This window comes from Zerene cesonia, chromosome 29 (assembly GCF_012273895.1).
Source record: "Zerene cesonia ecotype Mississippi chromosome 29, Zerene_cesonia_1.1, whole genome shotgun sequence".
NCBI classification, from domain to species: domain Eukaryota; kingdom Metazoa; phylum Arthropoda; class Insecta; order Lepidoptera; family Pieridae; genus Zerene; species Zerene cesonia.
In genome coordinates, this window is record NC_052130.1 from 5,516,437 (window position 1) to 5,542,817 (window position 26,381).

The 26,381-nt window shown below is 37.1% G+C and overlaps 1 protein-coding gene across 1 annotated transcript in view; it reads left to right on the forward strand.

Annotated features, from left to right (window-relative positions):
• Positions 1 to 26,381, forward strand: part of LOC119838032 (dedicator of cytokinesis protein 1) — a 48,383-nt gene that overhangs the window by 16,462 nt on the left and 5,540 nt on the right. The window contains exons 3-35 of the mRNA XM_038363845.1: positions 1,798 to 1,900; positions 2,517 to 2,662; positions 2,903 to 3,026; positions 3,476 to 3,700; positions 4,143 to 4,234; positions 4,353 to 4,490; positions 4,722 to 4,845; positions 5,082 to 5,291; positions 5,586 to 5,684; positions 5,932 to 6,108; positions 6,635 to 6,827; positions 7,686 to 7,834; positions 8,887 to 9,050; positions 9,610 to 9,805; positions 10,567 to 10,697; positions 10,969 to 11,143; positions 15,482 to 15,586; positions 15,984 to 16,169; positions 16,452 to 16,672; positions 17,043 to 17,281; positions 17,801 to 17,947; positions 18,533 to 18,851; positions 19,050 to 19,212; positions 19,784 to 20,032; positions 20,387 to 20,522; positions 20,949 to 21,092; positions 21,649 to 21,750; positions 22,437 to 22,601; positions 23,227 to 23,376; positions 23,819 to 23,925; positions 24,329 to 24,459; positions 25,298 to 25,342; positions 25,803 to 25,865. Coding sequence (XP_038219773.1) covers positions 1,798 to 1,900; positions 2,517 to 2,662; positions 2,903 to 3,026; positions 3,476 to 3,700; positions 4,143 to 4,234; positions 4,353 to 4,490; positions 4,722 to 4,845; positions 5,082 to 5,291; positions 5,586 to 5,684; positions 5,932 to 6,108; positions 6,635 to 6,827; positions 7,686 to 7,834; positions 8,887 to 9,050; positions 9,610 to 9,805; positions 10,567 to 10,697; positions 10,969 to 11,143; positions 15,482 to 15,586; positions 15,984 to 16,169; positions 16,452 to 16,672; positions 17,043 to 17,281; positions 17,801 to 17,947; positions 18,533 to 18,851; positions 19,050 to 19,212; positions 19,784 to 20,032; positions 20,387 to 20,522; positions 20,949 to 21,092; positions 21,649 to 21,750; positions 22,437 to 22,601; positions 23,227 to 23,376; positions 23,819 to 23,925; positions 24,329 to 24,459; positions 25,298 to 25,342; positions 25,803 to 25,865 — 5,118 coding nt within the window. The remainder of the gene's footprint in view (positions 1 to 1,797; positions 1,901 to 2,516; positions 2,663 to 2,902; positions 3,027 to 3,475; positions 3,701 to 4,142; positions 4,235 to 4,352; positions 4,491 to 4,721; positions 4,846 to 5,081; positions 5,292 to 5,585; positions 5,685 to 5,931; positions 6,109 to 6,634; positions 6,828 to 7,685; positions 7,835 to 8,886; positions 9,051 to 9,609; positions 9,806 to 10,566; positions 10,698 to 10,968; positions 11,144 to 15,481; positions 15,587 to 15,983; positions 16,170 to 16,451; positions 16,673 to 17,042; positions 17,282 to 17,800; positions 17,948 to 18,532; positions 18,852 to 19,049; positions 19,213 to 19,783; positions 20,033 to 20,386; positions 20,523 to 20,948; positions 21,093 to 21,648; positions 21,751 to 22,436; positions 22,602 to 23,226; positions 23,377 to 23,818; positions 23,926 to 24,328; positions 24,460 to 25,297; positions 25,343 to 25,802; positions 25,866 to 26,381) is intronic.

A 26,381-nucleotide genomic window follows, 5' to 3' on the forward strand; every position in this document is an offset into this window, starting at 1 on the left:
AATGGAGGAACTTCATCAATTCGCCTGATTTTTTTTGGGTTTCTGACTCTCATAGTTTTATACTGGATCAACCAATTTTTATTTGAACGGTGATATCTGACATGTGGTCCCATTTGGTTAAGTACTGACAAATTGAAAACGGTTTATTTTTGTTTCATTCATTCAATATTTCAAAATATCGAGTCATATGTTTAATGTACGTATCAATTATATATTGTAGAAAGTAAAACAGATAACATTAGAAAATTCTATATTATCTCTTTTGTTATTTGATAATTCAGTGGGTTTTCAAGCGATGGGCTCGATTCTTTTTTGTTTGATTGTTGGCATTTCACCCTTTTGTAGAAGCTGAAGTGAATGAATAAATTAATTTTTTATAACAATACGTATTTTTTTTCTGAAGTAGGTAGAAAAAATACATATTGTTATAAAAAATTAATTTATTTAATAAGCCGTAAAACCGTAAAAGAGTCACTGTTATCACTTTGATCACATTTTTAATTTGTATAACTTCCAAATTTTGAATGATTTTCAAGTCGATTAAGCAATAATGAACCCAACTCGATATTATTTGGGTTTAATTTCGTGTAAAAAGTCGAATCGATTTATTCAATCAGCTCTGTAGGCCATTAGCAATTCGATTAGTTTGATAAAATCTAGGCTAAGCTTTATCTAGGGAACGAGTGCTGCAGTATGACCTTTTCAATGATTCTATTGAGAGTATCGAAGTAAATATTTTTCTGGATAATTTAATTGCGATTGCTCTCGAGAAAGTTGAGAATGTTGAAAGTAAATAATAATATGGAAGCACAAATTAAAGAAGTCTACCCCGGATATCACATATATTATATAAAAAAAGTCATTTTTTGTGTAATAAATAAATCTTAATATATTAATAATACAATTGGATTCAAAACAATTTTTTAACTATCAACATTTTTGACGTACAAATCATTTTTGCAAGCTTATATAAGCTATAATCTTGGTTAAATTATAAATGGGAAAGTAGATCTGTATATATATCTTTTCCTCTGGTCTAGTCCTTATTTAAGGATAGAGAACTACATAAATTTAGAAAGTAAAAACTTATTAACGGATCAAACACAAAAAACTAGATAAATGTTCATTTAAATACTTTAAAGATTTAATTTAGGTTGCTCGGGTCTTATGAAACAACTGTGTTATACAAACTGAAACCACATCACTGCATGCTTTATCCTATAATTTTCCATCATAATATTAATATAATGGATTTTTTTTTATCGTTCTTATAAAGGATACATAATTATCTAGCATTGTATTAGCCCGCATGATTATATAGCCCCAAAAAAACATTAATAAAATCAGGACAAAGTTCACAGTGAACTTAGCGAGAGTTCAAACGAATTCACTTATCGTCATCGGGTCGGTGGTCCTTTGATAACGCGTGAATCACGTCGACCCCGGTCTGTAATTGTAGTGTTGTTAATTTTTAATCTATACACGGTGGCAAGGTCGGATTCGGTAGCCGTGAATGGTTCAGATTATGCGGTTTAGATTGGTTTAATAACGTCCTATGTGGGCCGTATGAATGCTTTTGAGTGAGGATACACTTCAGAATTTACAACCACATATAAATAGGCATTCTTAAGTGGAAAAATAGAAAAGGTTGTGACTAAATTGTTTTAATAGGAGTTTTGTTTTCTGGATCAACGCGAGAGTTAACAATTTGGAATGCCTTCAAAATAGAGTTCAGTATTATTTGTAAAAATGACTAATGCATTATTAGTTCTACAAATATTGTCTTCTTTATTCCAGATGCGGCCAAACGGTAGTTGCATCTGCGGGCGGCGGCGGCGTGGTTCACGACATAGCAATCACGCTGAGAGAATGGCTCCAACACTGGAAGGCTTTGTATACAGTAAGAATTTACTAGTTCACATATAAAACGTGTTTAGAAATGTTTTTAATGAGACATAGATACCGTTGGGATTGAAAATGTACACTGGCCAATTTTATCAATCTGAATAAGCACACACACTGTGTTTTTGTAAAGTGATACTTGATGATTTAAGTTAAAAAAGTTATATATTATAAACATGAAATTGCTTTTTGTTACATCTTAGACATCTATCCATCATCCATCTATATTATATTTATTTACATATTATAACCTAAACACTACATGTAAATGATTTTGTATCAACAGGATTATCTTTAGCTATATGTATTACATTATAAATTATTGCTGTATGTCTTGTATATATATACTAGCATACCCGGCCACGCGTTGCTGTGGCTGAGTAATAATTAAAAATATTAAGATTATAAATTGTTAGGATAATTAATTAGAAATAAAAACTATCCTATCAATCAATCAATCAACTTAAGATAGTTGAACCAAGTTACACATAAAATGCCAAATTTCATCAAAATCGGTTGAGTTGGTGAAGAGTTCATTGGGAACGTACATCATGACACTGATGATGATTTGTATATATTAAAAAGATATACTTAATTTCTACCATGCTCTTCAGAAAAACGATGAGCGCTTCAAATTCATGGAAGTCAGTATGAGGGCTCTACTGGAGTTGCGAGCTCAGGCCGCTTCGGGGGCCCTGCCTCAGGATCAGTTGAGACGAGTCGCCAGGACTGCTGTCTTTACTATAGATAAGGGAAATAGGTAAGAAGAAGTCGGAAATGTAGATAAGATAAACAGATGGGAAGGTATAGTAAAAATGATGGGATAAGGGAAACAGGTTAGAGGTACTCAAAGCAATAGATAGGAAGGGGTAACAAAATTTGTGCACATGAGAAAGTAAGGACTATATATTAAACAATCGGAAATATCAATTTAAGCATCAGAAAACATATCCATAGATTATAGGATAATGTTTAGTGAAAGAAATCGTCTCATTTTCAGGACATTAGGTATGGAGTTAGCTGTAAGGACAATGAGTGGGCAATTGGTGGACCCATTGACAACTTCAACTTTCAAATTGAACGCATTACACGACGAAGCGAATTCGCGGATTGACAAGAACATGGTATGTTTGTTTTGCATTATAGAGTAAGTGATAGCGATATGATAATTGTGATAAGAACCTGAAGAATTTTGAACGCGACTTTCACAAACTGTTCATATTTTACTTTCGTCTATATCATAACTTCCATAAATTTATTTTCAGAAGTATATAGTCATAAAAATCGAATAATAGACAATAAACCTCTTTATATTCTAAATTCATTTTATTTAATTATGTTAAAAAAGGTGATATTTGAGAAATTTTGAAAGAATATATATAATTTGATCACGAGGTGGGATTCGAACCCGTGTCTTTTTTCCATACCGTATTAACGCCTAGCGACTCGTTGATATTTATTGTGTAGTTTAATAATTTTGTCCTACAATTCAGATGCATTTGAAATTCGCAAAAATTACACCGATTTTATTTTAAACCCTACTCCTATAAAAATAAAGACTACTTTCGCACAGGAAACGACTCCATCCAGCCGGCCCACAAGCCAAACGCCCACAGCGCGCACCTACACCGTAGTCGCCAACGTGAAGAACTTCGTCTGCCGCATGAGCGACGTCGCTGAATTGTCGTTGGCCTTGCACGATTCGGCCGGAAATAAGATCACCGAGAGTGTCCTGCTGAAATGGCCGCCGCAGAACTTGGCGGTGGATTTGTTTACAGCGCCATCTCTTGTTTTTACCGTGAGTTATCTGTCAACTGTTTTCGCTGCTCTCGAGATTGATATAAGCATTACACACACGCACTTGCAGCTTTCGGCGACGATTGAGGGAGGGAGGCTTCCCAGTCCTTTCCTTTATTCCTATCGCCAATCCTTTCTTAATCCCTTCCCAAAAAGTCGGCAATCCATTTGTAGAGGCGTAAGGTCTGCAATGGTCCTTATGCCTCTTCAAATGTTCATGGGCGGTGGTAGTGCTTACCATCAGGCGTCCCACCAGCTCCATTGCCGACTGTAACATAAAAAAAAAGATTTACTAACACAAGACGCCGCTACCTAAATATTTCCTGTAGTTTTCATACTTTTTATATCATTGGACGTACTTGACCTGTGTGCGGCGTCCCGAAGCCATACCTGCTATGCTAAGATTAGAACACGTTCTTACTGTGTTTGTTTTTTTTTTCCAGGATCTAGGGAGCGATATCAAAAAGGAGAAAATATTCCTCGTATGTCAGGTTGTGAGGATAGGATCCATGGAACCACAGAATGTTGATCACAGGTACTAATACTACTTAGTTTATTAAGCTACTATCTTCACTATTATATTTATTTTTCACAGAAATGCTTCTGTTTTATCATTCAGTACAAAAGTTGATAATATTCTCTCTTTTTCACAGACGTAGCACAATAACTGGTGTGGTACAAACCAGTAGTGCGGCAACATTACGGAGGCCCTTTGGGGTGGCGCTCGCTGACGTCACACTGCATCTGGCCAATCAGCACGCGGATAAGGAGATACAGCTGCCATTTTATCCGTAAGTGATATATGAATACGAAATAATATGCACGCGACATTCATTATTGGACTATTCAAAATTAAATAAATACTTAAAATATTCAAAATTATTTATTTACAATCTTAATATTATCTTAAATAATTAATCAGAAACAGTGTAATAACTGAAAACTTACTCTAAAAACAAACCATTTTCTTTCAATTCTTCCACGCTATTTTCTAATAACGAACAAAAAAGTTACAATTTCAGATGCGACAAAGATAACATGGACTCATTACTCAAGAAAGTCATATCGAACAGAGATCTAAAGGATCAGAAACACACGCAAGGGTTGTGGGTGTATTTGCAGATGTTTGAAGGGGATTTGAAACAGGTAAGGGAGGTGTTATTATAATATGTGCAAAAATAACCATATTTGTTTGGATAGTTTTTTTTCAGTTATTTTTTTTTAACAATATTACTTCTTCATACTTTTCATACAAGACATATCCATATTAAATTTATCTATTGACATTTGTTTTGCTTCGAATATAAGTTTTGTGATAGATTTAAAATTTCATATAAATGCTCTTAGCACCGAGTCCTAAATTGAATAAATTTTTCATTCAGATACGACAAGAGAACCCACACATTGTGGTCGGGAACAGTGCTTTCGCGCGCAAAATGGGTTTCCCCGAGGTCATCCTGCCCGGGGACGCGCGGAATGACCTCTACGTGACCCTCGTCAGCGGCGCTTTCTCCAGGGGAGGCGGGAAGTCCTCCGAGAGGAATATAGAGCTGGTCGCGAGGGTCGTGGACAAGAACGGACAGATTATACCGGTACGTACTTCTAGTATAATAGCGGGCAACTGAGTTGGTGGTTCGCCTCATAGTGAGCGATCATGTATGTTTTTTTTCAAAGGTAAAAGCCGTTGCATGTACGTTGCAACGTGATTAGGCCGCCTATTTCACTTGGTAAATGTGTCTTTCTCTTTTGTTGTCTTTTATCGGTTTATGTGTTTGTTAATTTAGTGTAATTGAATGTATGGCTTAATTTTTGTAACCTACTATTTATCTTGCGATTATTTGTATTAAGATTTGCGCTTATAATATGTATTAAATTTTTTTTTTCAGGGAGTTATTTCCATTGGTGCAGGAGTGCCACTAGTCAATGAATATACGTCAATAGTTTACTATCACGATGATAGACCGAGATGGCAGGAGGTGTTTAAGGTAAGAAAAAATATGAAAGATTATAAATAATTGATGCCCGGCATGGTCATATGTAGATGGGCACGTTATGGATAAATTTTTTGTTTTTATAAGTACGTCAGGTACCAAAAATGTTAGTAAGTTATCACACTAATATTATAAACGGCTAATAGATTAATAGTATAAAATCAAAATCTGTGGCGTAATTTGAAAAGATCCAAACGAAAGCGACTTTTTGTTATATTATGTATAATTGCTTTATTACCAGGTTTGCCTAAACATCGAGGAGTTCAAGGAGGCGCACATAGTGTTCCTGTGCCGCCACCGCAGCTCCAACGAGGCCAAAGACAGGAGCGAGAGACACTTTGCGCTGGCGTACCTGCGGCTCATGCAACGGGAGGGCACCACCACGCCGGACACTAACCACCAGCTTGCTGTATATAAGGTAGCCCTTTCCCCCCGAAGTTCTCATGTTACACAGCCATAAATAAATGCTTTGAATTGTAAATCTCCTTTTTTAAAGTTAGTTGAAAAAGTAAAGTGTATTGACTGCGCCTCCACTCAAATTATCATTATTCACCTCCGATACCTCGATTCTACACTCATGCATTAACCACTATACCAAGAGGCGGTCTGAATTCGATTCCCGGTGGGGACGCATAAAAAAAAGTCTCGGTTTGGTCGGACACAGCAGGTCGAACGACCACTTCTCCACAAAGATAATCGATCAGTGCGTCACACATATACCATCCGTCCCATAACCACACAAGCAAACTTAGACCTCGCGTAACTAAAATCGATCGTCGCGACAAATGTATATCACCTGCTCTGAACCCCCCTAAAGGTGCAGGTTATATACATATGTCATAGCACTTAGACCTAGATGACTCATATATGATGGGATGACTAAGATATGATAGGATGACTAATCATCCCCTCCATCTGTCGGGTCTTACCCCCCCCCCCACCAGATCGAGCACAAGCGCTCGCAGTCGAGCGACGCGGAGGCGGAGGCGGCGGCGGCGTGCCTGGGGCTGCCGTCGCGGCGCGACGAGCTGCCGGCGGGCGCGGACCGCGGGCTCACGCGCGGCCCGCTGTGCCTCGTGCACCGCGACACGCTCGTCGTCGCCACCAGGCTCTGCTCCACCAAGCTCACGCAGAGAGGTGAACGGAACTAACCAATACTTTATGTAGTGCACCATAAACTAGCGGCCTGCCCCGGCTGCGCTCGTGCTACATGCATAGCCTATATATATAACTTTCCACAATAAATGGGCTATGTAACACTGTAATAATAAATGAATTTACAGAGGGTGGTCAAGTCGCTATAAGCGATCTCTCCCAGACAACATGCAACAAAGTGGTGAGGGGTGTATGAATTAAATTCCAGTACACTCCACATTACATATATTTAATATATAAATTACATGTCACGTTGTTTGTCCGCGATGGACTCTTAAACTACTCAACTGATTCGCACAAATTTGCACGTTATCTGCAGTTTGATCCAACTTAAAAGATAGGATAGTTTATATTATTAATGACGTGCAACTAGTCAAATTTAAAAGTTAACGTTATTGCTTATCTCAGTTATTGTTCGTTTGATTTAAATATGAGAAGAAATCAATATTTTTATTGAGTAACTATCGAGTGTCTTGTCGATTCTTGACAATAGAAATTGCTTTCTGAATCGGTGGAAGTTTAAAACAATGTCCATTTTACTATAGTTAAAGTCTTGTCAAAGTGTACATGTTATTTTGCAGTGCATATGAAAGAAAGAAAGAAAGAGAACAAGCTTTATTGCCACATAACACTAATATAAATTAAAAATTAACATAAAAAAACGAACATGGCAATCGGGACAGACTAAGCCATGCTGACGGGCCAAACCCCCGAACAGCGCTGATTTTCAGTCTGCCCACGTGTGCATATATGAGTACAGACTCAATACAGATATGTGTGATTGTTCTCGAATCTTGTATTTTGAAAATTTAAACATACTTTAAATACATATGTTATCAGAGGAAATCCTCGGGGTGCTAAAGTGGAGCACGCACCACGCGGAGGGCACGCTGCGCGCGGCTCTCGCGCGGCTGCTGCGCGTGCCCAACGACGAGCTGGTGAAGTTCCTGCAGGACATATTGGACGCGCTCTTCTCTATACTCACTCAGGTATATTTACATTTTTTAGATGCTTGTCCGGTAAATGGTATGTTTTTGTTCAGGTTTTTACTCACATGATTTATGGCGAAAGTTAAGTTTTAAAAAATTATTTATTTATTTATTAACACTTTATTGTACAAGGCACATATAGTTAACAAAAACCAATAAACAATATCTGCTGTTCAATTTGGCGGCCTTATCGCTTAGAAGCGATTTCTTCCAGGCAACCTTTGGATACAGGAAATATAAATTTTGAAAAGGTGAAAAGTGTATAAAAACAAGTACAAATATATAGATAAGAAATTAATGCATATAGGAGCAAGGATAGTATAAATATGCAGTAAAGAGAGATAAATAATAGAGGAGAGAAAAGCAATAGAACATAGAACAGAGTGAAAATTACTTGCCGTTTCGATTTTATTTTGACTGACTCTTGTGTGTCAAAATGAAATCAAATGATTATTATAGTATTTTCTTGTGTTTGGTTTCACGCGAGTATTATACATTTAGAAATTAAAAACTTTTCAACGGATTTTAAACGCGATTTATTCATTATATTATTAACCCGACGTTTCGAACACTTTGCAGCGAGCGTGGTCACGGGGAGACTGAGATGTAGCTGCAAAGTGTTCGAAACGTCGGGTTAATAATATAATGAATAAATCGCGTTTAAAATCCGTTGAAAAGTTTTCAAATGATTATTATCAATTCGAGTGCAAATGAGTTGGTTACACACAAATACATCTACACTAATGTTATAAACTTTTGTAGTTTTGTATGTTTGTAACGCTTTCGCCCAAAAACCACTGGACCGATTTCAAAAAATCTTTCATCATTAGAAATCTGCAATTTTACTGAGTGATTTGTGCTATATATGTACCACGGGCGAAATCGGGCGAACAGCTAGTATGTAATAAAAGAGGGGGGTATTAATTACACCTCTTATGATTCAAAAATGACTCAAGGGATTTGTATGATTTGGTTTGTCGCATCTGTATCCGCTTGGATTAGTATAATAATAATTGGCTTTAAAAAAAATTCCAAGTTAATATATCTCACAGGTGGAAGAAGAATGCTCGGAGTACACAGAGCAAAGTTACGCGGTATTGGTATTGGATTGTTTGCTCGTGGTGATCTTGCTGGTGGCTGACCACAAATACCAGCACTTCCAGCCGGTTCTGCACGTCTACATAGAGCAGAGCTTCTGTGACGCGCTTGCGTATGAGTGAGTATCGATATAGCTAACTGTTTCTGGATATATCTCGCACCGGGGAAGTACCACACCCCCACAGAAGGCCGGCGTGAAATAATAGCTTGCTATTGTGTTTCGTACGGTGAGTGGGGGAGCCCGAGGCCTATTTCCTTCTCCTAGCCCTTCCCAGTCCAGTCCTTCTTTCCAGTCATCAATCCTTTCCTTATCCCTTATCCCTTAAAAGCGGGCAGCGCATTCTCAGAGGTCTGAGCTTCTGCGAATGTTCATGGGCGGTGGTCGTTTACCATCAGGCGAACCACCAGCTCAGTTGCCCATAGCGGGCAACTGGTTGCCCGCTATGACATGAAAAAATATATATATATATACGATAGCAAAAAACTATTCCTGATATGAAAATGCGGTCCCAGTATTGATGAGATTTTGGCGCTCAATAAGATTACTGGCTTCCCTCACCTCGGTCTCCATAGATTCGTCAATTTCCTGTCACCATGCTATATTCCATTTGTACTATAATGAAAAAAAATGGCTTTTTAAATTCGTCTCCGATTCGAAACCACAAATGTTTTTTCAGGAAACTCATATCAATAATGGTGTGGGCTATCCGGTCGGCGGAAAACGGTGAGCTGGCCTCCAAGAGGCTGCTGCAATGCATGAAATGCCTGGAGAGCCTGGTGCGCGTGCTCGTGCGCTCCCGCCAGCTGCGCGCCGCGCTGGGCTCCAGCGCCGGCCGGAGCGAACATTCCGCCACTTATTGTCCGCAGTTGGAGGTACTTTGACCTAAATCTGTACGTAATGTTAGGTTGGCGCGTGCTTGTGTGAAAAACACAAAATACTCTGAATGATACTTGTAATGAAATTTGGTACGTTGACAGCTGGGCAACTGGAATAACATATAGGCAACTTTTTATCCCGATATTTCTACCGATATTTATTGATGAAACCGCGGGGTGCAGCTAGTCCTACTATCCTATCCTATCCTACTAATATTATAAATGGGAAAGTTTGTGAGGATGTGTGTGTGTGTTTGTTGCTCTTTCACCCAAAAGCTACTGAACCGATTGCAATGAAATTTGGTACGTAGATAGCTGGACAACTGGAATAACGTATAGGCAACTTTTCATTCCGATATTCCTACGGGATACAGAATCACGAGGTTGCGCGGGGCGCAGCTAGTAATATAATAATTGATTCACGAATATAAATAGGTATTCGTCCCCTGCGCTCCGCGCATTACTAGTGCTTCTCTCAGGCTAAGCCGGCAGACCCATACCTTAGGTGGTGTTGCGATTAAGTGCCCGTTAACTAAAAAAAAACAACCCTTTATATACACAATATATTTCTAGGCAGATGCAGGGCTACTAGGATCCAGGTTCGGCGTTATGTGGGCGTAAAGAGCATTCGGCTACTTATTGTCCACAGTTAAGAATATATTCATTAGAAGATATAGATGTATATTAATTTAATAATGGCATCGATCTATTGGACATTGGTCTAATTTTCTCAAGGTTAATAATTTATATTATTCCAGAGTCTTCTAGAAGCCCTCGTGTGGTTGATGCGTTGCGGCGACCACGCGCTCACGTGCCAGGGCTCCGCGCTCAAGTACCTGCCGCACGCGATACCGCACATGATCAAGATCTATCCGGACACTAAACTTAGGTATCGTATTTGTGTCTAGCCTAGAATAATTGTTAAGTAGCATAAACAAAGGAAAAAAAAATATACGAAGCACGAAAGTGTGTGGCTAGTCAGCTGGTCGCCACAATTTAATGGTAGATTAGCTTTTTATTTCACGATATGCTGTTGGAATAGTGTTTAATTGTACTATTAGTGATTTTTTTGTAGTTTATTAAATTATTCAAGTAATTTATTTTGTACAAAACGCCCTTGCGTTCAGCCACCCTAATTAAAAAAAAATCATAATTTCCAGTGAGTTCACAGTGTGGGCACTAGAAGCCCTGCCCCTAGGTCGTCTATCCAACCAGCGCTTGCACGCCTTACTGGAACTAGTGCGTGGTCCATTAGGCACTAGTTCTGGCGCCAGAGCAGTTCTATTGCCGCACTTGGCCAGTACGCTGCGGGCCCTGTTGAGAGCACCGGCTGAGGTGAGACTTTGAACCTTACGCTCATAGATATAAGAGTCATTGTTGAATTTTCAAATTATAACATTATTCGATTTTGAATCTAATTCGTAGTAGAATTAGGGTTAATTTTGATTGGCTGGATCAACAAGTTGAAGGCATTTTGACAACTTGTTGGTTTGGGCGATCAATGTTATATGGAACTTTTTGATTTGAACTGCGATTCGATTCAAGTCTCAAATGATGTTAATGAGGTTGCTGTAAATTTCATTTTATTTAATTTTTGGGCTCACAATAGGTTATATATTACAGAATATGTTACAAATGTACCTTTAAAACAGTTGCGTTTGGAATAAAAAAAACATATGTTTTTAAAGTCGATCGCAGTTTAAATTACTTATATCTGTATAAATACACACATAAAAACTACACATGCAACAACTACTCAACAGTTTTTTGTTCTACTTTGACTTTTTTAAATGAAAACAGACTAGTATATTCACATTCATCAGTCTTAAAGCTGAAATAACTAAACATGGTTTGATTCAATCATAAATAACAAATGAATTTCAAATCATAAATCATAACAAATTGAGCTTAATGACAAACGAACTGTGGGACTAACTTCATTAAAATGTTTGGGGTTAAATAATAAATTTAAAACAATCATTATGGGCATGATTATTTCTCCTGAATTAATATTCACACTTAACACATAACACTTTATTTTCATGTGGATAATTTAATTCGATGAAAACAATTGTTCTGTGATAGTAGTAATACTTCTGTCTGCAGGTTTATATACCTAGCAATTGTATATTTTCTATTATATGTATCGTGTTTACCCTTTGTTTGTAGTGGTAGTGCGCTTTGATCTAGAACATTTTGTATTAATTAATTTCTTTTTATGAATAACAGTATTCATAGAAAGAATTTACTCTCAAAAAAATAAAAGGATTTTTGTGTCCAAAGTCATTTGCTAAAAAAATAGATCTATATATCTTGTTTGTTAACAACTATAGCTCAATCAGCATTTCATCCTAGATCAAAAAGCACATTTAGACACTATATATACAACGAATGTATTGTGTACGTCCGTGTTAAACACCACGTGTGATGGTATGTATGCACTTGGCACTATGGCGACAGGTTGTGCGCCGGGATTGGGACGAAAAGTCAATTTTAATAAGCGTTTTGTACAAACCTTTTGCCCTTTTTTATGTTTCATCGTGGGTTCTCATGAATAATTGGGATTATAAGATGTCGATTTTTGGCATCTGTTTTGTTTATTTTCAAAATATTGAAAGTGGCAACCCTCAGTTTGGAACACGATAAATAAATCGTGTTTTAAAGCCACAATTTTAAATTTTCTCAAAAGCGAACAAACGTTGTATAATAGATGCTCTGAATTCGATTAATATCTATAGTTTAACAAAACAATATGAATTTCGTCCCAATCTCGACGCATTAAGATCGAGAGTCGGCTGGCAGGTATATGTCGGTGACGCGGAGTCTAAGGTAAGCGCACGCTACGCATGACGCCTGTTGTTCACTGTTTTCATCTTTATGTTTAAGTTAATTCTGTGTAATAACAAATAAAATATATGGCTTGGACTTATTAGACCCTGGCAGATTAAGCTTAGACATTTTGTTACGTCCGAAATCGAGTTAATAGTGTTCAAATGATACCTATAAACTTTTGGAATTGGTAAAAAAAAATCTAGAGAGGTATGTGTCCAAGGATTATACCATTAAAATAAATAGTAGATTTTACAAATTAAATCTTTTACCTTACTTTTAAGTCAAAATTTTATAACCTTTTAATAATTCTGGAACAGAATTTTATTACGTAAAATAAATATGGTCCTTTAAAAATTACGCTTTAATCATGGAACAATTTGACTCAATTGCTCTTACAGAGTATACGTATGTTATTTTAACCTGGCGATCCTAATCAGGAAAATAAGATAAACTTATGAAAAAAATGAAATCATTCTATTTTCATCGATTTTTCATCAAAGTTTGATTTATCTGTCCGTTTAAATTAAAAATCTAATCTGGAGGGATCGGCTACATACAAACACACATATGAAACTAATAAAAGCGTGTTAATATAATATACTGACGCCTGTTTTTTGCCAACGATTTACATTAAATTAATAAATTTATTAACAGTTTATACGCATAAATTGTGGCATTGCTTCTCTATCAAGGTCTTAACAATACGGGACTAGATTTATACATGTCAAAGATGTGGGTAGTTGTTGTTGATATTATAAGGAGCCAAATACAAGGGTTCATCAAGACACAAGGTTGGTATTTATGGTTATTGTTTTGTTCGTATTGCATGATTGTCAACTAACACTCTATATAGTCTTTTGAGTTTCGCGCCTTTCAAATGTTAATCATTAGTATTCGAAAGAAACGCTGCAAGCTCATTTATACCGTACGATACGACTTCTTATCGCACCCGCATCGTGAGGTATGCACACAAATCTAAATCTGTCACAGTTAAAATCATTATGATATAATGAAAATGTATTAATATATCATACGACAATTCGTAGGGTTATCTATTTCACTCTTTCTAACTCACCGGTTTGTATGTGTGTGTGCACGCATGGTATCACGTGTGTTACATTATTGCTTACGATAAGGTTTCATATTATAACATTAAGACCCTTGCATCTGTAATTTGTTCATCATTAATTAAAAAAAAGGGATTATCGTTAACTTGCTGGTCGACCCGGCTTCGTCCGTGATAATATACCCTGTCACTCAGTAAAGTTGCAGCTTTCTTATGGTAAATTTTTGAAATCTGCTCCGTAGCTTTTGTGTGAAAAAATTATAACATTTTTTAATTGGGAAAGTGATAATTTTAAATAGATGTTTCATTTTATTGGCAATGAAATTATTTATCGTGTATCGGGGGGGAATTGGTTCATGGTCTTTTGGTGTCCGAAATGCGGGGAAACAGTTTCATTTCACTTGGTTCGAGTTTCAACATTCAACCGTCTGCCTTATATGCCGATAGAACTATCGAGAAAAAGTATTTCTTAGAAAGATAAGCAACTAGATTGTTATCTTTTAAGGAGTCTTTAAGATGATGCTCTTATTGTAACCAATAATTTGTGTGTGTATGTGTGTTTTTGTCCTGTTTTGTGTGAGTGTTTATACTAACTTCAATGTTTTGTCCATTCCTATTCTATACATATCTATATACATAAACATTTATTGTGACCATTCCTTACACAATGTTCAACATCTAACGTCATACTCTGTTACCACTGTGAAACGTCTCAACACGGACACATTTTGTTTATATATATCTATTCTATATTTGTATTGTTTAAGATAAAACGATCGTATTTTTTGATTTAACAGAGAACGAGTTTTTTTTTTCTTTCAATTAATTGATATTAATAAATAACAACAAGCGAGCTTTCGATGTAGCTGGCTGAATTGTGTGCAAACTGAAGATGTCGCATGCTCATCGCAGGGGACGTTCAAATAATGTGTTCGGTACATTGTGGACGACGTCCCCTGTGTGAGACTCGTGATGAATTATTGCGAATTGGTGAAATTTGATTGACCCCTTGGGATCTTTGAAGTGATTTCTTACACTGCTACAATCTATTAGCTAGAAATTCTGATTTAAGGCATACAACAAAGTATCATCAAAGATGGCAGTTTCGGATATGCTGAATATATGATTGGCCCATATGCATTAATTCACAATAATTCGTCACGATATTGGTGTACGCTTATAACGAACATCCGATTTGACACGCGTTTAGGTGATCACATTGTTCCGGTTATAATATTTCTTAAAAGATACCAAATATTCATACATCAATGGAAAACATGTGCTCACCTAAATACCTAACAAATAACACAACGACACTGATCATGCGCCCGCGTTGTCCGAAATATATTAATGGCAATTATTTTTATAACAAATAGACTTATGTAGACCTAAAATTTGTCTTCTCTTCGGTTTTCCATAAATTATTGCAAATATTGAAATTTCAATGCAAGTATAGTATTCTAAATCTAAATAACAGGATCCTGCCAAAACATACAGAAATATCTGCAGAATTTTTATGTTTTCTCGTGTGGTTTTCAACCACTACCTAACTTATCTTACATATAGATACTTATAGACGATACAGTTAACAGTTATTGACATATTCAGATGAACCTTGAAAGTATCTGCATAATTCGAATCTCATCTATCCATTAATTTGTTGTCAAACAAAGTGAACAGTTTTCAAAGTTACACCCGACAAAGCCGCGTGCTAGTCCGAAAATGATCAGTGTCGGTGTAGTGTGTCGTCGGTGAGCGTTAGTGCCGGTGTGCAGTGGGAGCGCGAGGCGGCGATAAAGTCGCGCTCGTTCAGCAAGGCGGCGCGGCTGCTCGGCGCCGACACCGCCCGCCTGGTGGACCACACGCAGCACCAGCAGTTCGTACGTATACTTTGTTTGCTGACCCTACGCGGCCTGAGGACGTAAGGTGCGCATATTAGGTGACTAGATAAGTTATTTTGAAGTGATGACTGCTTGCTTCGCGGTTAGGAGATGTAAGGTGTGAATCTGGGTGAAAAATTAATTGATTTAACGTGCTTTCTTGTAATGTTGAGTTTAAGTATATATAAGATTAATAATAATTTTGTTCCTTATAAAATAAATTGTATAAAACAAAGAAATAATCTTCAGAATAATCAAGCATGTTATGATTTTACGCAGCTTAAATCATGTGGACATGAAGGTTAGTTCCGTTTTAGATTTGTTTATCATTCATATTAATAGATAAATGTACATCTTAATCCCCTTACCTTTGACTGAGCGATTGAAGTTTATCTAGGTGGAGTTATGTGTGGAGACTTTAGGGGAAGTCGTCACGCTATTGGGTCGAGACGACGTTGGGCCAGTGGAGGCTGATAGAGGAATACTGGCGAGATCGCTTTTGCCGACAGTGCTGAAGATAGCTGTCACTATGATGCCGGAGAGAGCGAGAGAAGATGGCATACCGAATGATGATCCTTTATTGGTGAGATGTCTGGAGATATTATTAATTATTTCGATAGCGCTTTTTTTGCTTGAAACGGACTTTATAACTGATTGACTTTAAGGGTTAGGAGCTGGAAATTTTGCAATAAAATATTGTCGGAAATGTACCATTTTAATTTGTAAGCTATCTAACAGCTATCGACAGTTCTGAAGGAAAACCGATAAAACGTTTACATATTGAACGCGAAGTTTAATAAATGTGTAATATCACGAGACATGCGCATAACGTGTGATCAAATTTGATAATTTTTTAACGTTACAGAGAAAATTAATCTGCGTGCTCCTGGACATGGTGCGGCAAATGTCCGAAGAACAGTACACTATGGTGATGAAATCTGTAGAAGCGGAGAGTACAGGCAGGTCGGAGAGCCTGGTGGCGGACGCGTTGGCGCTGATGACGTCACTGCTGCAGCGGCCCGTGTTCCGACCGCACTGGGCCGACATGCTGCACTTGCAGCACTATGTCATGATGCACGCTCTGCGGTGAGTGGCTGCGGTGCGATAGGTGGCCTAATAGAATTTAGATTTTTCATGTCTTTTGCACTTTATCTCGGTTAAAAGCAACCTAAATATTTAGGCACTTATATTTACGCAATGTTTTTCGTTAATTTTTATAATCTTTTTAATCCTCAAATTATATATGTATTTAATTGATATGTGAAAAAGCATTATTTCCCCAACCCCGTCAAACAAAGATAAATCTTATTTAGAAATAACGTAGCTGACACCGTTTTAAGGCAAAACATCTAATCATTCCACACTGTCATGTCAATAAAATAATTGTGAAGTGATTATTTGTATCGATGTTATTATCATCTGGCCTGATAACCGACATAAATAACTTATCCAACAGCCTATTAGCCAGAATGCTCCGAGATAATCTCGCAGCCGTGAAGCCCACGGACACGGATAGCATGAACAGCATCCACTCGACTCTATCCGAATGGTTCAGCACAGTGGGGCTGGTGGCGTCCTCCTCGCCTCTACAGCTGGAGAGCTTACCGGCGGCGCGGAAACATCGAGCGCTGATGCTCTATGGCGATATAAGGAGGAGTGCTGCTACCCTCGCTGCGGAAATGTGGCATAGCCTTGGTGGGTTGTTTTTTTTTACATGATAAAGATTAAACCCCAAATGCTATATATAGGCTGTATATAGCTTTTTGGGGTTTAGTTTTTTTTTTGTAAGAAATGGTTGGATTGCAAACCAATGAAATAATATTGTGCAACCTTTTGTTACTTTTGTAAAAGGAAATTCAGGTATTATAGTATTTTCTTGTGTTTGACGCGAGTATTATACATTTGAAAATTTAAAACTTTTTAACGGATTTGAAACGCAATTTTTTTGTTATATTATTTAACCACGTTATTGTTCGAAATGTCGGGATTTTCAGATTCAGACTACTTTTTTTATTTATTTTAATAGAAAATACATGTTTTATATAAAGAATACTATAAACCACAAAGATTTTACCGGCTTGCAAACAAGAACTTAAAGAGGAATTTAAAGTCCTCTGTATTTATGAAACTTAAATACCGTTACCGTTTTGGAACCATAAATAAAAGGATTGCTGTCACTATTTATAATTTTTTAATATGCGATATTTTTTTCAGGTGACCATAAGAGATATTTCATTCCACAACTAGTCGGAACATTCTTAGAAGTGAGCTTTTTGAATGATGATGAAGTACGAAATATTATCATTCCATTATTCTTTGATATGATGCAGACGGAGTTTAATCATACTCAAGAGACGTATGGTAAGTTTTGTCGCAATTAAATGTTATGAAATAAAATAGCTGTACAAAGCTTTGTTAGTAGAGATTTTTATCCTGTCCATTTGTGAGTATTTGACAATGTAATAGCCAAGTATAATTAGTTCTTAAAATTACGCAATACTCTTTTTGTAAATCTTTTTATTCTTTTTTAAGACTGGACCAATTTGATTGTGTTATATGTCCGAAAAACGTTTAAAGCTGCAAATTTGAACACATTTTTTTTTATTGTATGAATTATATAGAGTGGAAGGTGAGATTGTACCTAGTACATTTTTGCCTACTTGTGTTTTTTCAATATACTGTGCGGGATGCATGAATATCAAATTTATCAATAAACTTTTTTGTAATCAAACATCCGTTGTGATAATAAGACACGGTGTTTATTATATAACTAGCGGTTTGCCCCGGCTTCGCCCGTGGTATATATATAATCTATAGCCTTCCTCAATAAATGGGCTATTTAATACTGAAAGAATTTTTCAAATCGGATCAGTAGTTCCCGAGATTAGAGCGTTCAAACAAACAAACTGTCTTATAATATTAGTATGGATTTGCTTCTGCGTGCAGGCGAAGGCAACCTGCGCACGTTCGAGAACGAGCTGATCGACAAGCTGGACGTGCTCGCGGAGGCGGGGCGCGGGGACGCCGCCTGGCGCGCGCGCTTCGTGTCCATCTGCGGCGCGCTGTGCGCCGCCGGCCCCGCCAACCCCGCCGGCCCCGTCAGCCCCGCGCTGCGCACCGCCGGCGCCACGCTCGTGGCGGCCGCGGCGCGCCAGCTGGACGCGCTGCTGCAGTACCGGGCCGCGCCCACCTCGCACAGGATGTACCTCATCACCAGCGTGCTCAAGTTCTACGAGCAGATCGAGCGCCCGCACATGTATATACGGTGAGTGTTGGGGAGGTAGGGAGAGGAGGGGGGGGGTGGGTATTTCAATGTGAAACACGTGTGTGTATTATTTTCAATTTTTTTTTGCTTGTTTTCGGTGTTTGAGCGTACAAACGACGGGGTGTTATCGACTTGTGTGTGTATATGTGTTGTGTATGCTAATGAAACGTGTAATCAGGACGCATGTACAATAAACAGGTACGTGCACCGGCTGTGCGCGATGCACCGCGCGGCGCAGCAGTGCGCGGAGGCGGGGCTCACGCTGCAGCTGCACGCCAAGCTGCTGGAGTGGGCGCACACGCCGCTGCCGCCGCGCCTGCGCCACCCCGCCGCGCGACACCACACGCACCTCGCGCTCAAGGTGCGCACGCGCACACACACTGACTGTCATACGTATACGTTAGGAAACCCACTATTACATAATCTACACCTATAAATACAAACGGGTGAGCGCGTGCACATACATACATACGAGTATATATGGGTACGCGCTCACCCTAACATACACACATACAAATCAAAACACGTACATATACACGTACTTACGCATACCCACACATATAGTAATCTATATATATTGAAGAAAGAAAGAAATGACATGTTTTTTATATTTTAATATTTTAATCTATTTATTGTGTGTGTATATTAATCATGTTCACACACACGCTTACCTACAACCACACAATTGAGGTGGAGGGACGGGGAAGAACGCTGTACATATTATATAATAACTCTTAGGTATACGATTATAACCCAAAAAACAAAATAAGCCTTTTACCCTAGCTCCTATCAGGTTGAAACGGTATAAAAAACAGTCTATATATCTTTCTAGGGTAAAATGTTTTTCGAGTACAATAGTAACGAGCAAACAAACAAAATCTCTTTTCAAACATGCCTATTGATGTACCACTAAAAAGACAATCCAAACGCAGATATACCTCTACGAAGAAATGGCGCGGCTGCTAGAATCGGGCCGGCAGTGGGAGGCCGCGGTGGAAGTGGTCAAGGAGCTGGTGCAAGTCCACGAGCAGACGGCATTAGACTACACGGCGCTCGCCGACCTGCACGAGTCCTTGGCGTCCTTGTACCGAGCCACCTTGCATCAGACGAGGTTGCCCAATTCCTACTTCCGTGTGAGGTATTTGGGTAAAGGATTCCCACCGCATTTGCTGAATTCGAAGGTAATTGTTCCAGATATATGTTGTTTGTTACTCTTATGACTGTTTTTGCTCGTCTTTTTTTAAATAGAAACAAAAAGAGACAATTAAAGTAAATTTATATAAAAATAAAAATTGCAAAAAAATTACTATACATGTGTTTTTTTTAATAAGACAGATAAACGCATTATTCTGATATCATTTACATTTCTGCTCTTATTTTTTTAAAGTAAATTCATTTGGTAAATATTCATATACATAGAATGCTTAAAGGATTAAAATTAAAACTCCCTCATTTTTGAAGGACCTTCGATTCTCCTGTATCCTGGAGATACGTGTATCTTGCCCTTTTTATTATAATTAATTTAAATTTTCTAGGGTTTCGTATATCGGGGTAATGAGTGTGACATGTTGCACAATTTCAAAGAGAGAATGTTGGACGAATGGCCGGAGGCTGAAGTTCTATTGAAATTGGACGAGCCCGGAGAGGACATCACCGAATCAGATGGACAATGTATCCTTTTAAACACGCTTATATTAGCTTCACCTGTATATTTGTATGTATATCTCATTTAGACTCGATTTTGATTTACTTTAAACGGACAGATTTAATTAACACTTTGTATAATAACGCGTTTTTTATATAACTTTATTTATTATTACTTAGACAAGAGATAGAAGATTGTCTTCTTAAACTTTTATTTAAATACAATTGTAATATTTGTCGCTGAAAAGTATAAGGATACCTATTAATTAGGGAAACTGGAAAAATGTGCCACAAAAAAAAACTCTTCTTATAAGTCTTATAAGCCAAACACTTTTTTATTACATTTTTCTATAAAATGCTCAGGCATTCTCTAAAAATGTATACAAACTGGAATAACAAGATACACACACCTTGCATTCATCACCATCCAATTTCCCTAACCAAAGATTGTAGATCTACAAATCAACGCGGTGACACCCGTGATCTCGGAGAAGTGGTCCCACCTCGCGGACAAACAGATCGACGAGCGGATACTGCAGTATTACGAGAACAATAACGTCAATAAGTTTATTTATTCCAGACCCGTACATAGGAATGGTGAGTTGATTCTGTTTTACTGTTTTTGTAAAGGTGGTAGAGACAGTTGTGTATTTGAATTTATTCTTATGTTTCTGTTGTTTAGACCTTTTAGGAATACATTTTTGGATCCTTTGACATTTTGGTGCTTTTAGTTTTAAGATTAAGGAGATTTTTATTATCATGTATATATAAAATTCCCCTGTCACAATTTAAGTTACCAAAGTCCTCCGAAGAGGCTGGACCGATTCTTATGAAATTTTGTTTCCGTATTGGGTATGTCTGAGAATCGGCCAACATCTATTTTTCATACTCCTAAATGATAAGAGTAAGGCAGAACAGCGTTTGCCGGTTCAGCTAGTTATATTATATTTTATTTAAATGTATTTGTGCACAGTAAAGCATTGGAGATAAACCTTAAAAAATATACGTTTTAAATGTAGGATATGACTTGTTAATCTTCAGATGACATGTCTTCATTTATCTAACTTTATGTGAAACTTTATTCACTGATATTTTATTCGAATATATACAAAATGTAATATTTTATTTCATAACGCTTTATCGTCTCTAACAGAGGACGCAATTAACGGTTCGAGTAACGACGTATCCGGCGCGAACGAATTTGCTACAAGATGGTTGGAGAGGACTGAGATCGAGATTAGTGATCCGTTACCTGGTGAGATTTAATTGATTTTACGCAATAAAGACTGAAAACCAGACTTGACGCTATAAAGACAGATAAATAGACTTAACGCTATGAAAACAGAAAGACATACTTAACGCTATAAAGACAGATAGATAGATTTTACGCTATAAAGATAGAAATACAGACATGGCGCTGTAAAGTCAGAAAGACAGACTTAACGCTATAGACAGATAGATAGACTTGACGCTATATATACAGATAGATAGACTTAACGCTATAAAGACACACAGGCAAACTTAACGCTATAAAGACTAGCCAGACTATAAAGACACATATAAGATTTCATATGTGACAAGCCTAGAGCACTCAGGGATCACGTACATACCCCAGTCGATTAGTTCCTGTTATAACACGTTCAAACAAACATACTCAGCTTGGAATCGCATATAATAAACAGGGTTATTTTTGTACAATTCCTCTGCAATATGAAGTTTCTCTATTTGAAACTATGAGGATTCGAAAACCTGTGACAATACTCCACCTTATTACTTTTCCCGATTAAAATTATTCGAGAATAGTAGATTAGTGTCTATCTAGTCCCCCAGGGTTGATCCAGATATGCTAAATCCAGTAAATGATGTCCAAAGAGAGATCTTACAGTTACTGTCAAATATATTATCGCTAAAAGGCTTATGATATTTTTATTTTAATTCCAGGAATTTTACGATGGTTTCCCGTAGTAGCGTCAAGGACATACTTAATTTCTCCACTCGAAGTGGCTGTGGAAACTATGTCCAATACAAATAGGCAATTGAAGCGAGTCATACTCGAGACAAAATCACCTAATGTGATTCTGCACCCGCTCACTATGAGGTTACAAGGTGAGCAATTGATTAGCAAAGGGTTATATAAAATTTATAGGAGACTAACATTAGAGTGGTAGTGGTGGAGTACATTTTAATTTGAATAATATTGGCTGGGACATTTGAATGTTTTTAAGAAACGGAGTGTGTGAATCGATTCGTGTTTTGCACTTATATTAATTTTACATTATTCTATTTGTTGTCCTTTCTTTATGTATAAATTCTAAGTTTCTACCGACGTTTTGGCTCTGTTACTCTATCTTCGAGGATTTCCAACCGATTGGCCTGATTTTTTTTTTAAGTGTGGTAGGCAGAAGTTGTCAATTGGTCCTATTTTACAATTTTTTTTTTTTTTTTTGTAAACCAGGCATGTTGTTCATACACTGTACAATGATTGTTTAATTTACCCTCATAAATTGTCTTCCTGATATAGAATAGAATATGCAAATAAAACACCTGCACGGCTCCACTCCGCCCGGGTAATCTTTCATCGCAATTGAAATTTATTTCTTTTTTTTTTTCTTTCTTTCAAATGATATAAATTATCCCATTTTTAATGTTGAATCAAACTATATATAATGTGTGTATTAAGTAAAAAGAATAAAAACATAAATTAAGTCCTAATGAAGTTGCCCAAACCTAGGTATCCTAGACCCGCGCGTGCAAGGCGGGCTGGTGAACTACGAGCGCGCGTTCTTCGCGCCGCAGTACGCCGCGCGGCACCCCGAGCGCGCGCCCCTGCTGCAGCGCCTGCGGGACCTCGTCGCCGAACAGCTGCCGCTGCTCAAGTGGGGTGAGTGCTTCTGCTGCTGCTCTGCTGCTCTGCTGCTCGGGTGGTGCACGCTCCGAGGGGAGGGGGACTGCTCTGGTGAAATAATTGTAGATAGGAATAGGAGGAATGTTTTGCTGATATATTTTATCAGTTACTAGCTGCAGCCCGCGGTTTCAACTAAACTATGAAGAGTTTTAAAGGAGCGCTACGACAGTTTGTAAATGACAAAAATACTTGCTATTATTCAAAATATATGTACATGTCGACGGATTCACTTACCGGATAAATTAAAAAAGAAATCCAGCCCAAACCTGGTACTGGAATAGCTGAATTGATGATTAAACAGTTAATAACTACAGTTTGCAGTAATTAGAAGCTTAAAAGTTTATGTAAAAATTAAAATAAAATAATACTTAACATAATTCCGTCTCGCACTTGACCGATTATTTTTATCTTTCTCCAGGTTTGGAAGTCCACGCGTCTCGGGAGCCAGATAAGAAAATGCACGCGCTGCTGGTCGAAAGATTCCACGATCACCAGCAGAAAGTGCAGCAAGGATTCGGCCTGAGGGTGAGTGGAGAGTTAGAAAGAGAGAGTTTAGAAATTCTGTTGAAGACGAGATAAAGTTAGGAGAATGTAAAAGGATATAGGTTGTAGAGTTAGAATACGAGATAACACATGAAAGAATAGAAAACTTTAGCTATGATTGCATATATTTTAGTTCTCTTAGATTTTAATTTGTAAACAACTCTTTGGCAAAGAGATGGGTGAGTAAATAAGATTCATTTTCAGCCTTTATTTCGGAGTTCATTAACTAAGTACCTAATTTAGGCTTTTATCTCGCAGTTCAATTTATCCAACCCGTAATTATTTAGTTCACGATTAAACCATTTATCTCAAGCCATAAGCACTGGGTTCTCTATAAAAATAAACATATATTCTCTATAATAAACATTGATAACCCAATTTCCAGACGCTTGAATTCGACGCCACGAGCGAGGCGTCCTCCGACGTTCAGTTGCGAGTGAACTCTCGCGACAGCACGGACGTAGATACGCGCAGTCTCACAAACAACCGGATATCCGATATATCTACGGGCACCGAGTGAGTATAATTTTTGATTTTTGCGGACTTTTTTAAAAGTACCCTCAAGTTTGTTGAAAATTATGTAAATCGTAATATGTTGTAGTTGCTGTTATTTCGAATTAAAGTACGTATTGCAACATTAACGCCATCTATTGACGATTTATTTAGTTAGAAAGTGCTCATTTCAATATATCTACACTAATATTATAAAGAGGAAAACTTTGTTTGTTTGGTTGTAATGAATAGGCTCAAAAACTACTGGACCGATTTTAAAAATTCTTTCACCATTCGAAAGCTACGTTATCCACGAGTAACATAGACTATATATGTACCACGGGCGAAGCCGGGGCAAACAGCTAGTGTTTAATAAAAGCATTTATTCCTCATGACACCTAGAAAAACGTTTTTACTTATATCGAAGATATCAACATATAAGATCAATTAAGTTTCTAAGATGGTCAAATATCGCCAAATCAACAAACGCATATAATGCTCTAACAAACAATAACAATAACAAGAAACACTCGGACTTTAATTGGACGTTGATATTTTTATAATAAAATCTTTAATTTTATATATTTACTAGCTGACCCGGTAAACGCTGTTCCGCTTACTCTTATCATTTAGGGGTATAAAATATAGATTGGCCAATTCTCAGACATACCCAATATGCACAAAAAAATTTCATACGAATCGATCCAGCCGTTTCGGAGGAGTTTGGTAACTAACATTGTGACACGGGGAATTTTATATATACGATATCGTTAATTATAGTTTTTATTGATGTATATTAATCAATTATATTAAATCACAATATATAAGAAAAATGTACATTTTTTTTTTCTTTTCTTTTCAGTACACCTTCCAAGTCGAAATTCATTTCAGCCATTAATTGGACAAGGTATGCAATAAGTGTTGAATGCAAACAGACAAACATAATTTTTATTTTTTAATGAGCTCACGATCAAAACCAATGTGTGAGAGAAATCTGTATGAAAAATATGAAAAAAAAAGCGATCATGAGGGTTGATTAAAACCCGAGTCTTTTTCCAAACTGGGGCAACGCCTAATTTCGTTTATAAAACTTTTTAATACTATAAAGCTAAAAATAAAAGTGTATTTAAGTCCCGCCAATATTTTATCAGTATGCTTATTACTTTTTAACATTGTTGCCTGGAAGAGATCACTTCTGAGTGATAAGACCATCCAACCAATTGTAAATTTCCTTCAGCAACTTTATTATGATTATTATTTTTTTAAGTTTTCTTCTATGAACAATCTTGTTGAAGAATGAAATAATTATGAAATTTAAAAAAAATAACGAATATCCATGTATTGATACTTTAAATAATTATTCACAGAAATAGCAGTAGCGGTACACTAACGCCAAGACATAAGAAGAGAAGCAGAAAGGTAAAATATGAGTTCATTCATATCATTACGAAAGCATTCTTTAAATATTAATTTATGGATCTTATTACGCCGATCTTTAGAATATATATCCAGTCTATCTAAACAAATATTTATAATAAAAACCTCTGAAATTGCTCTACTGATTTGACAATTTCATTATCATAAGAAAGATTACAACCACCTACTAACAGCACCGAGTAAATTGCCGTGCTAGTTGTATGTTCTTTTTTATCCCAATTTAGGCACGGCGAAATTAACAGCTAGTTTAAAATTAACTTATTTTTAATTGCTCATGATTCAAAACAATTCGATTGGTAAAATAACATATATTCGCCTACTATCTATACATATAATGAAACAGTAGCCCGACCATTTCTGTACATTAAATATTTTTAATAAGAGCAATGTTTATAAACAAAATCTGTTTGCCTGTTCGCATGTGCGATTACTTAAACCCCCAGGGAAGAATTTGACAAAATTTTATGTGGTAATGGGCGAATATTAGATTTACGTTATAGGCTACATCA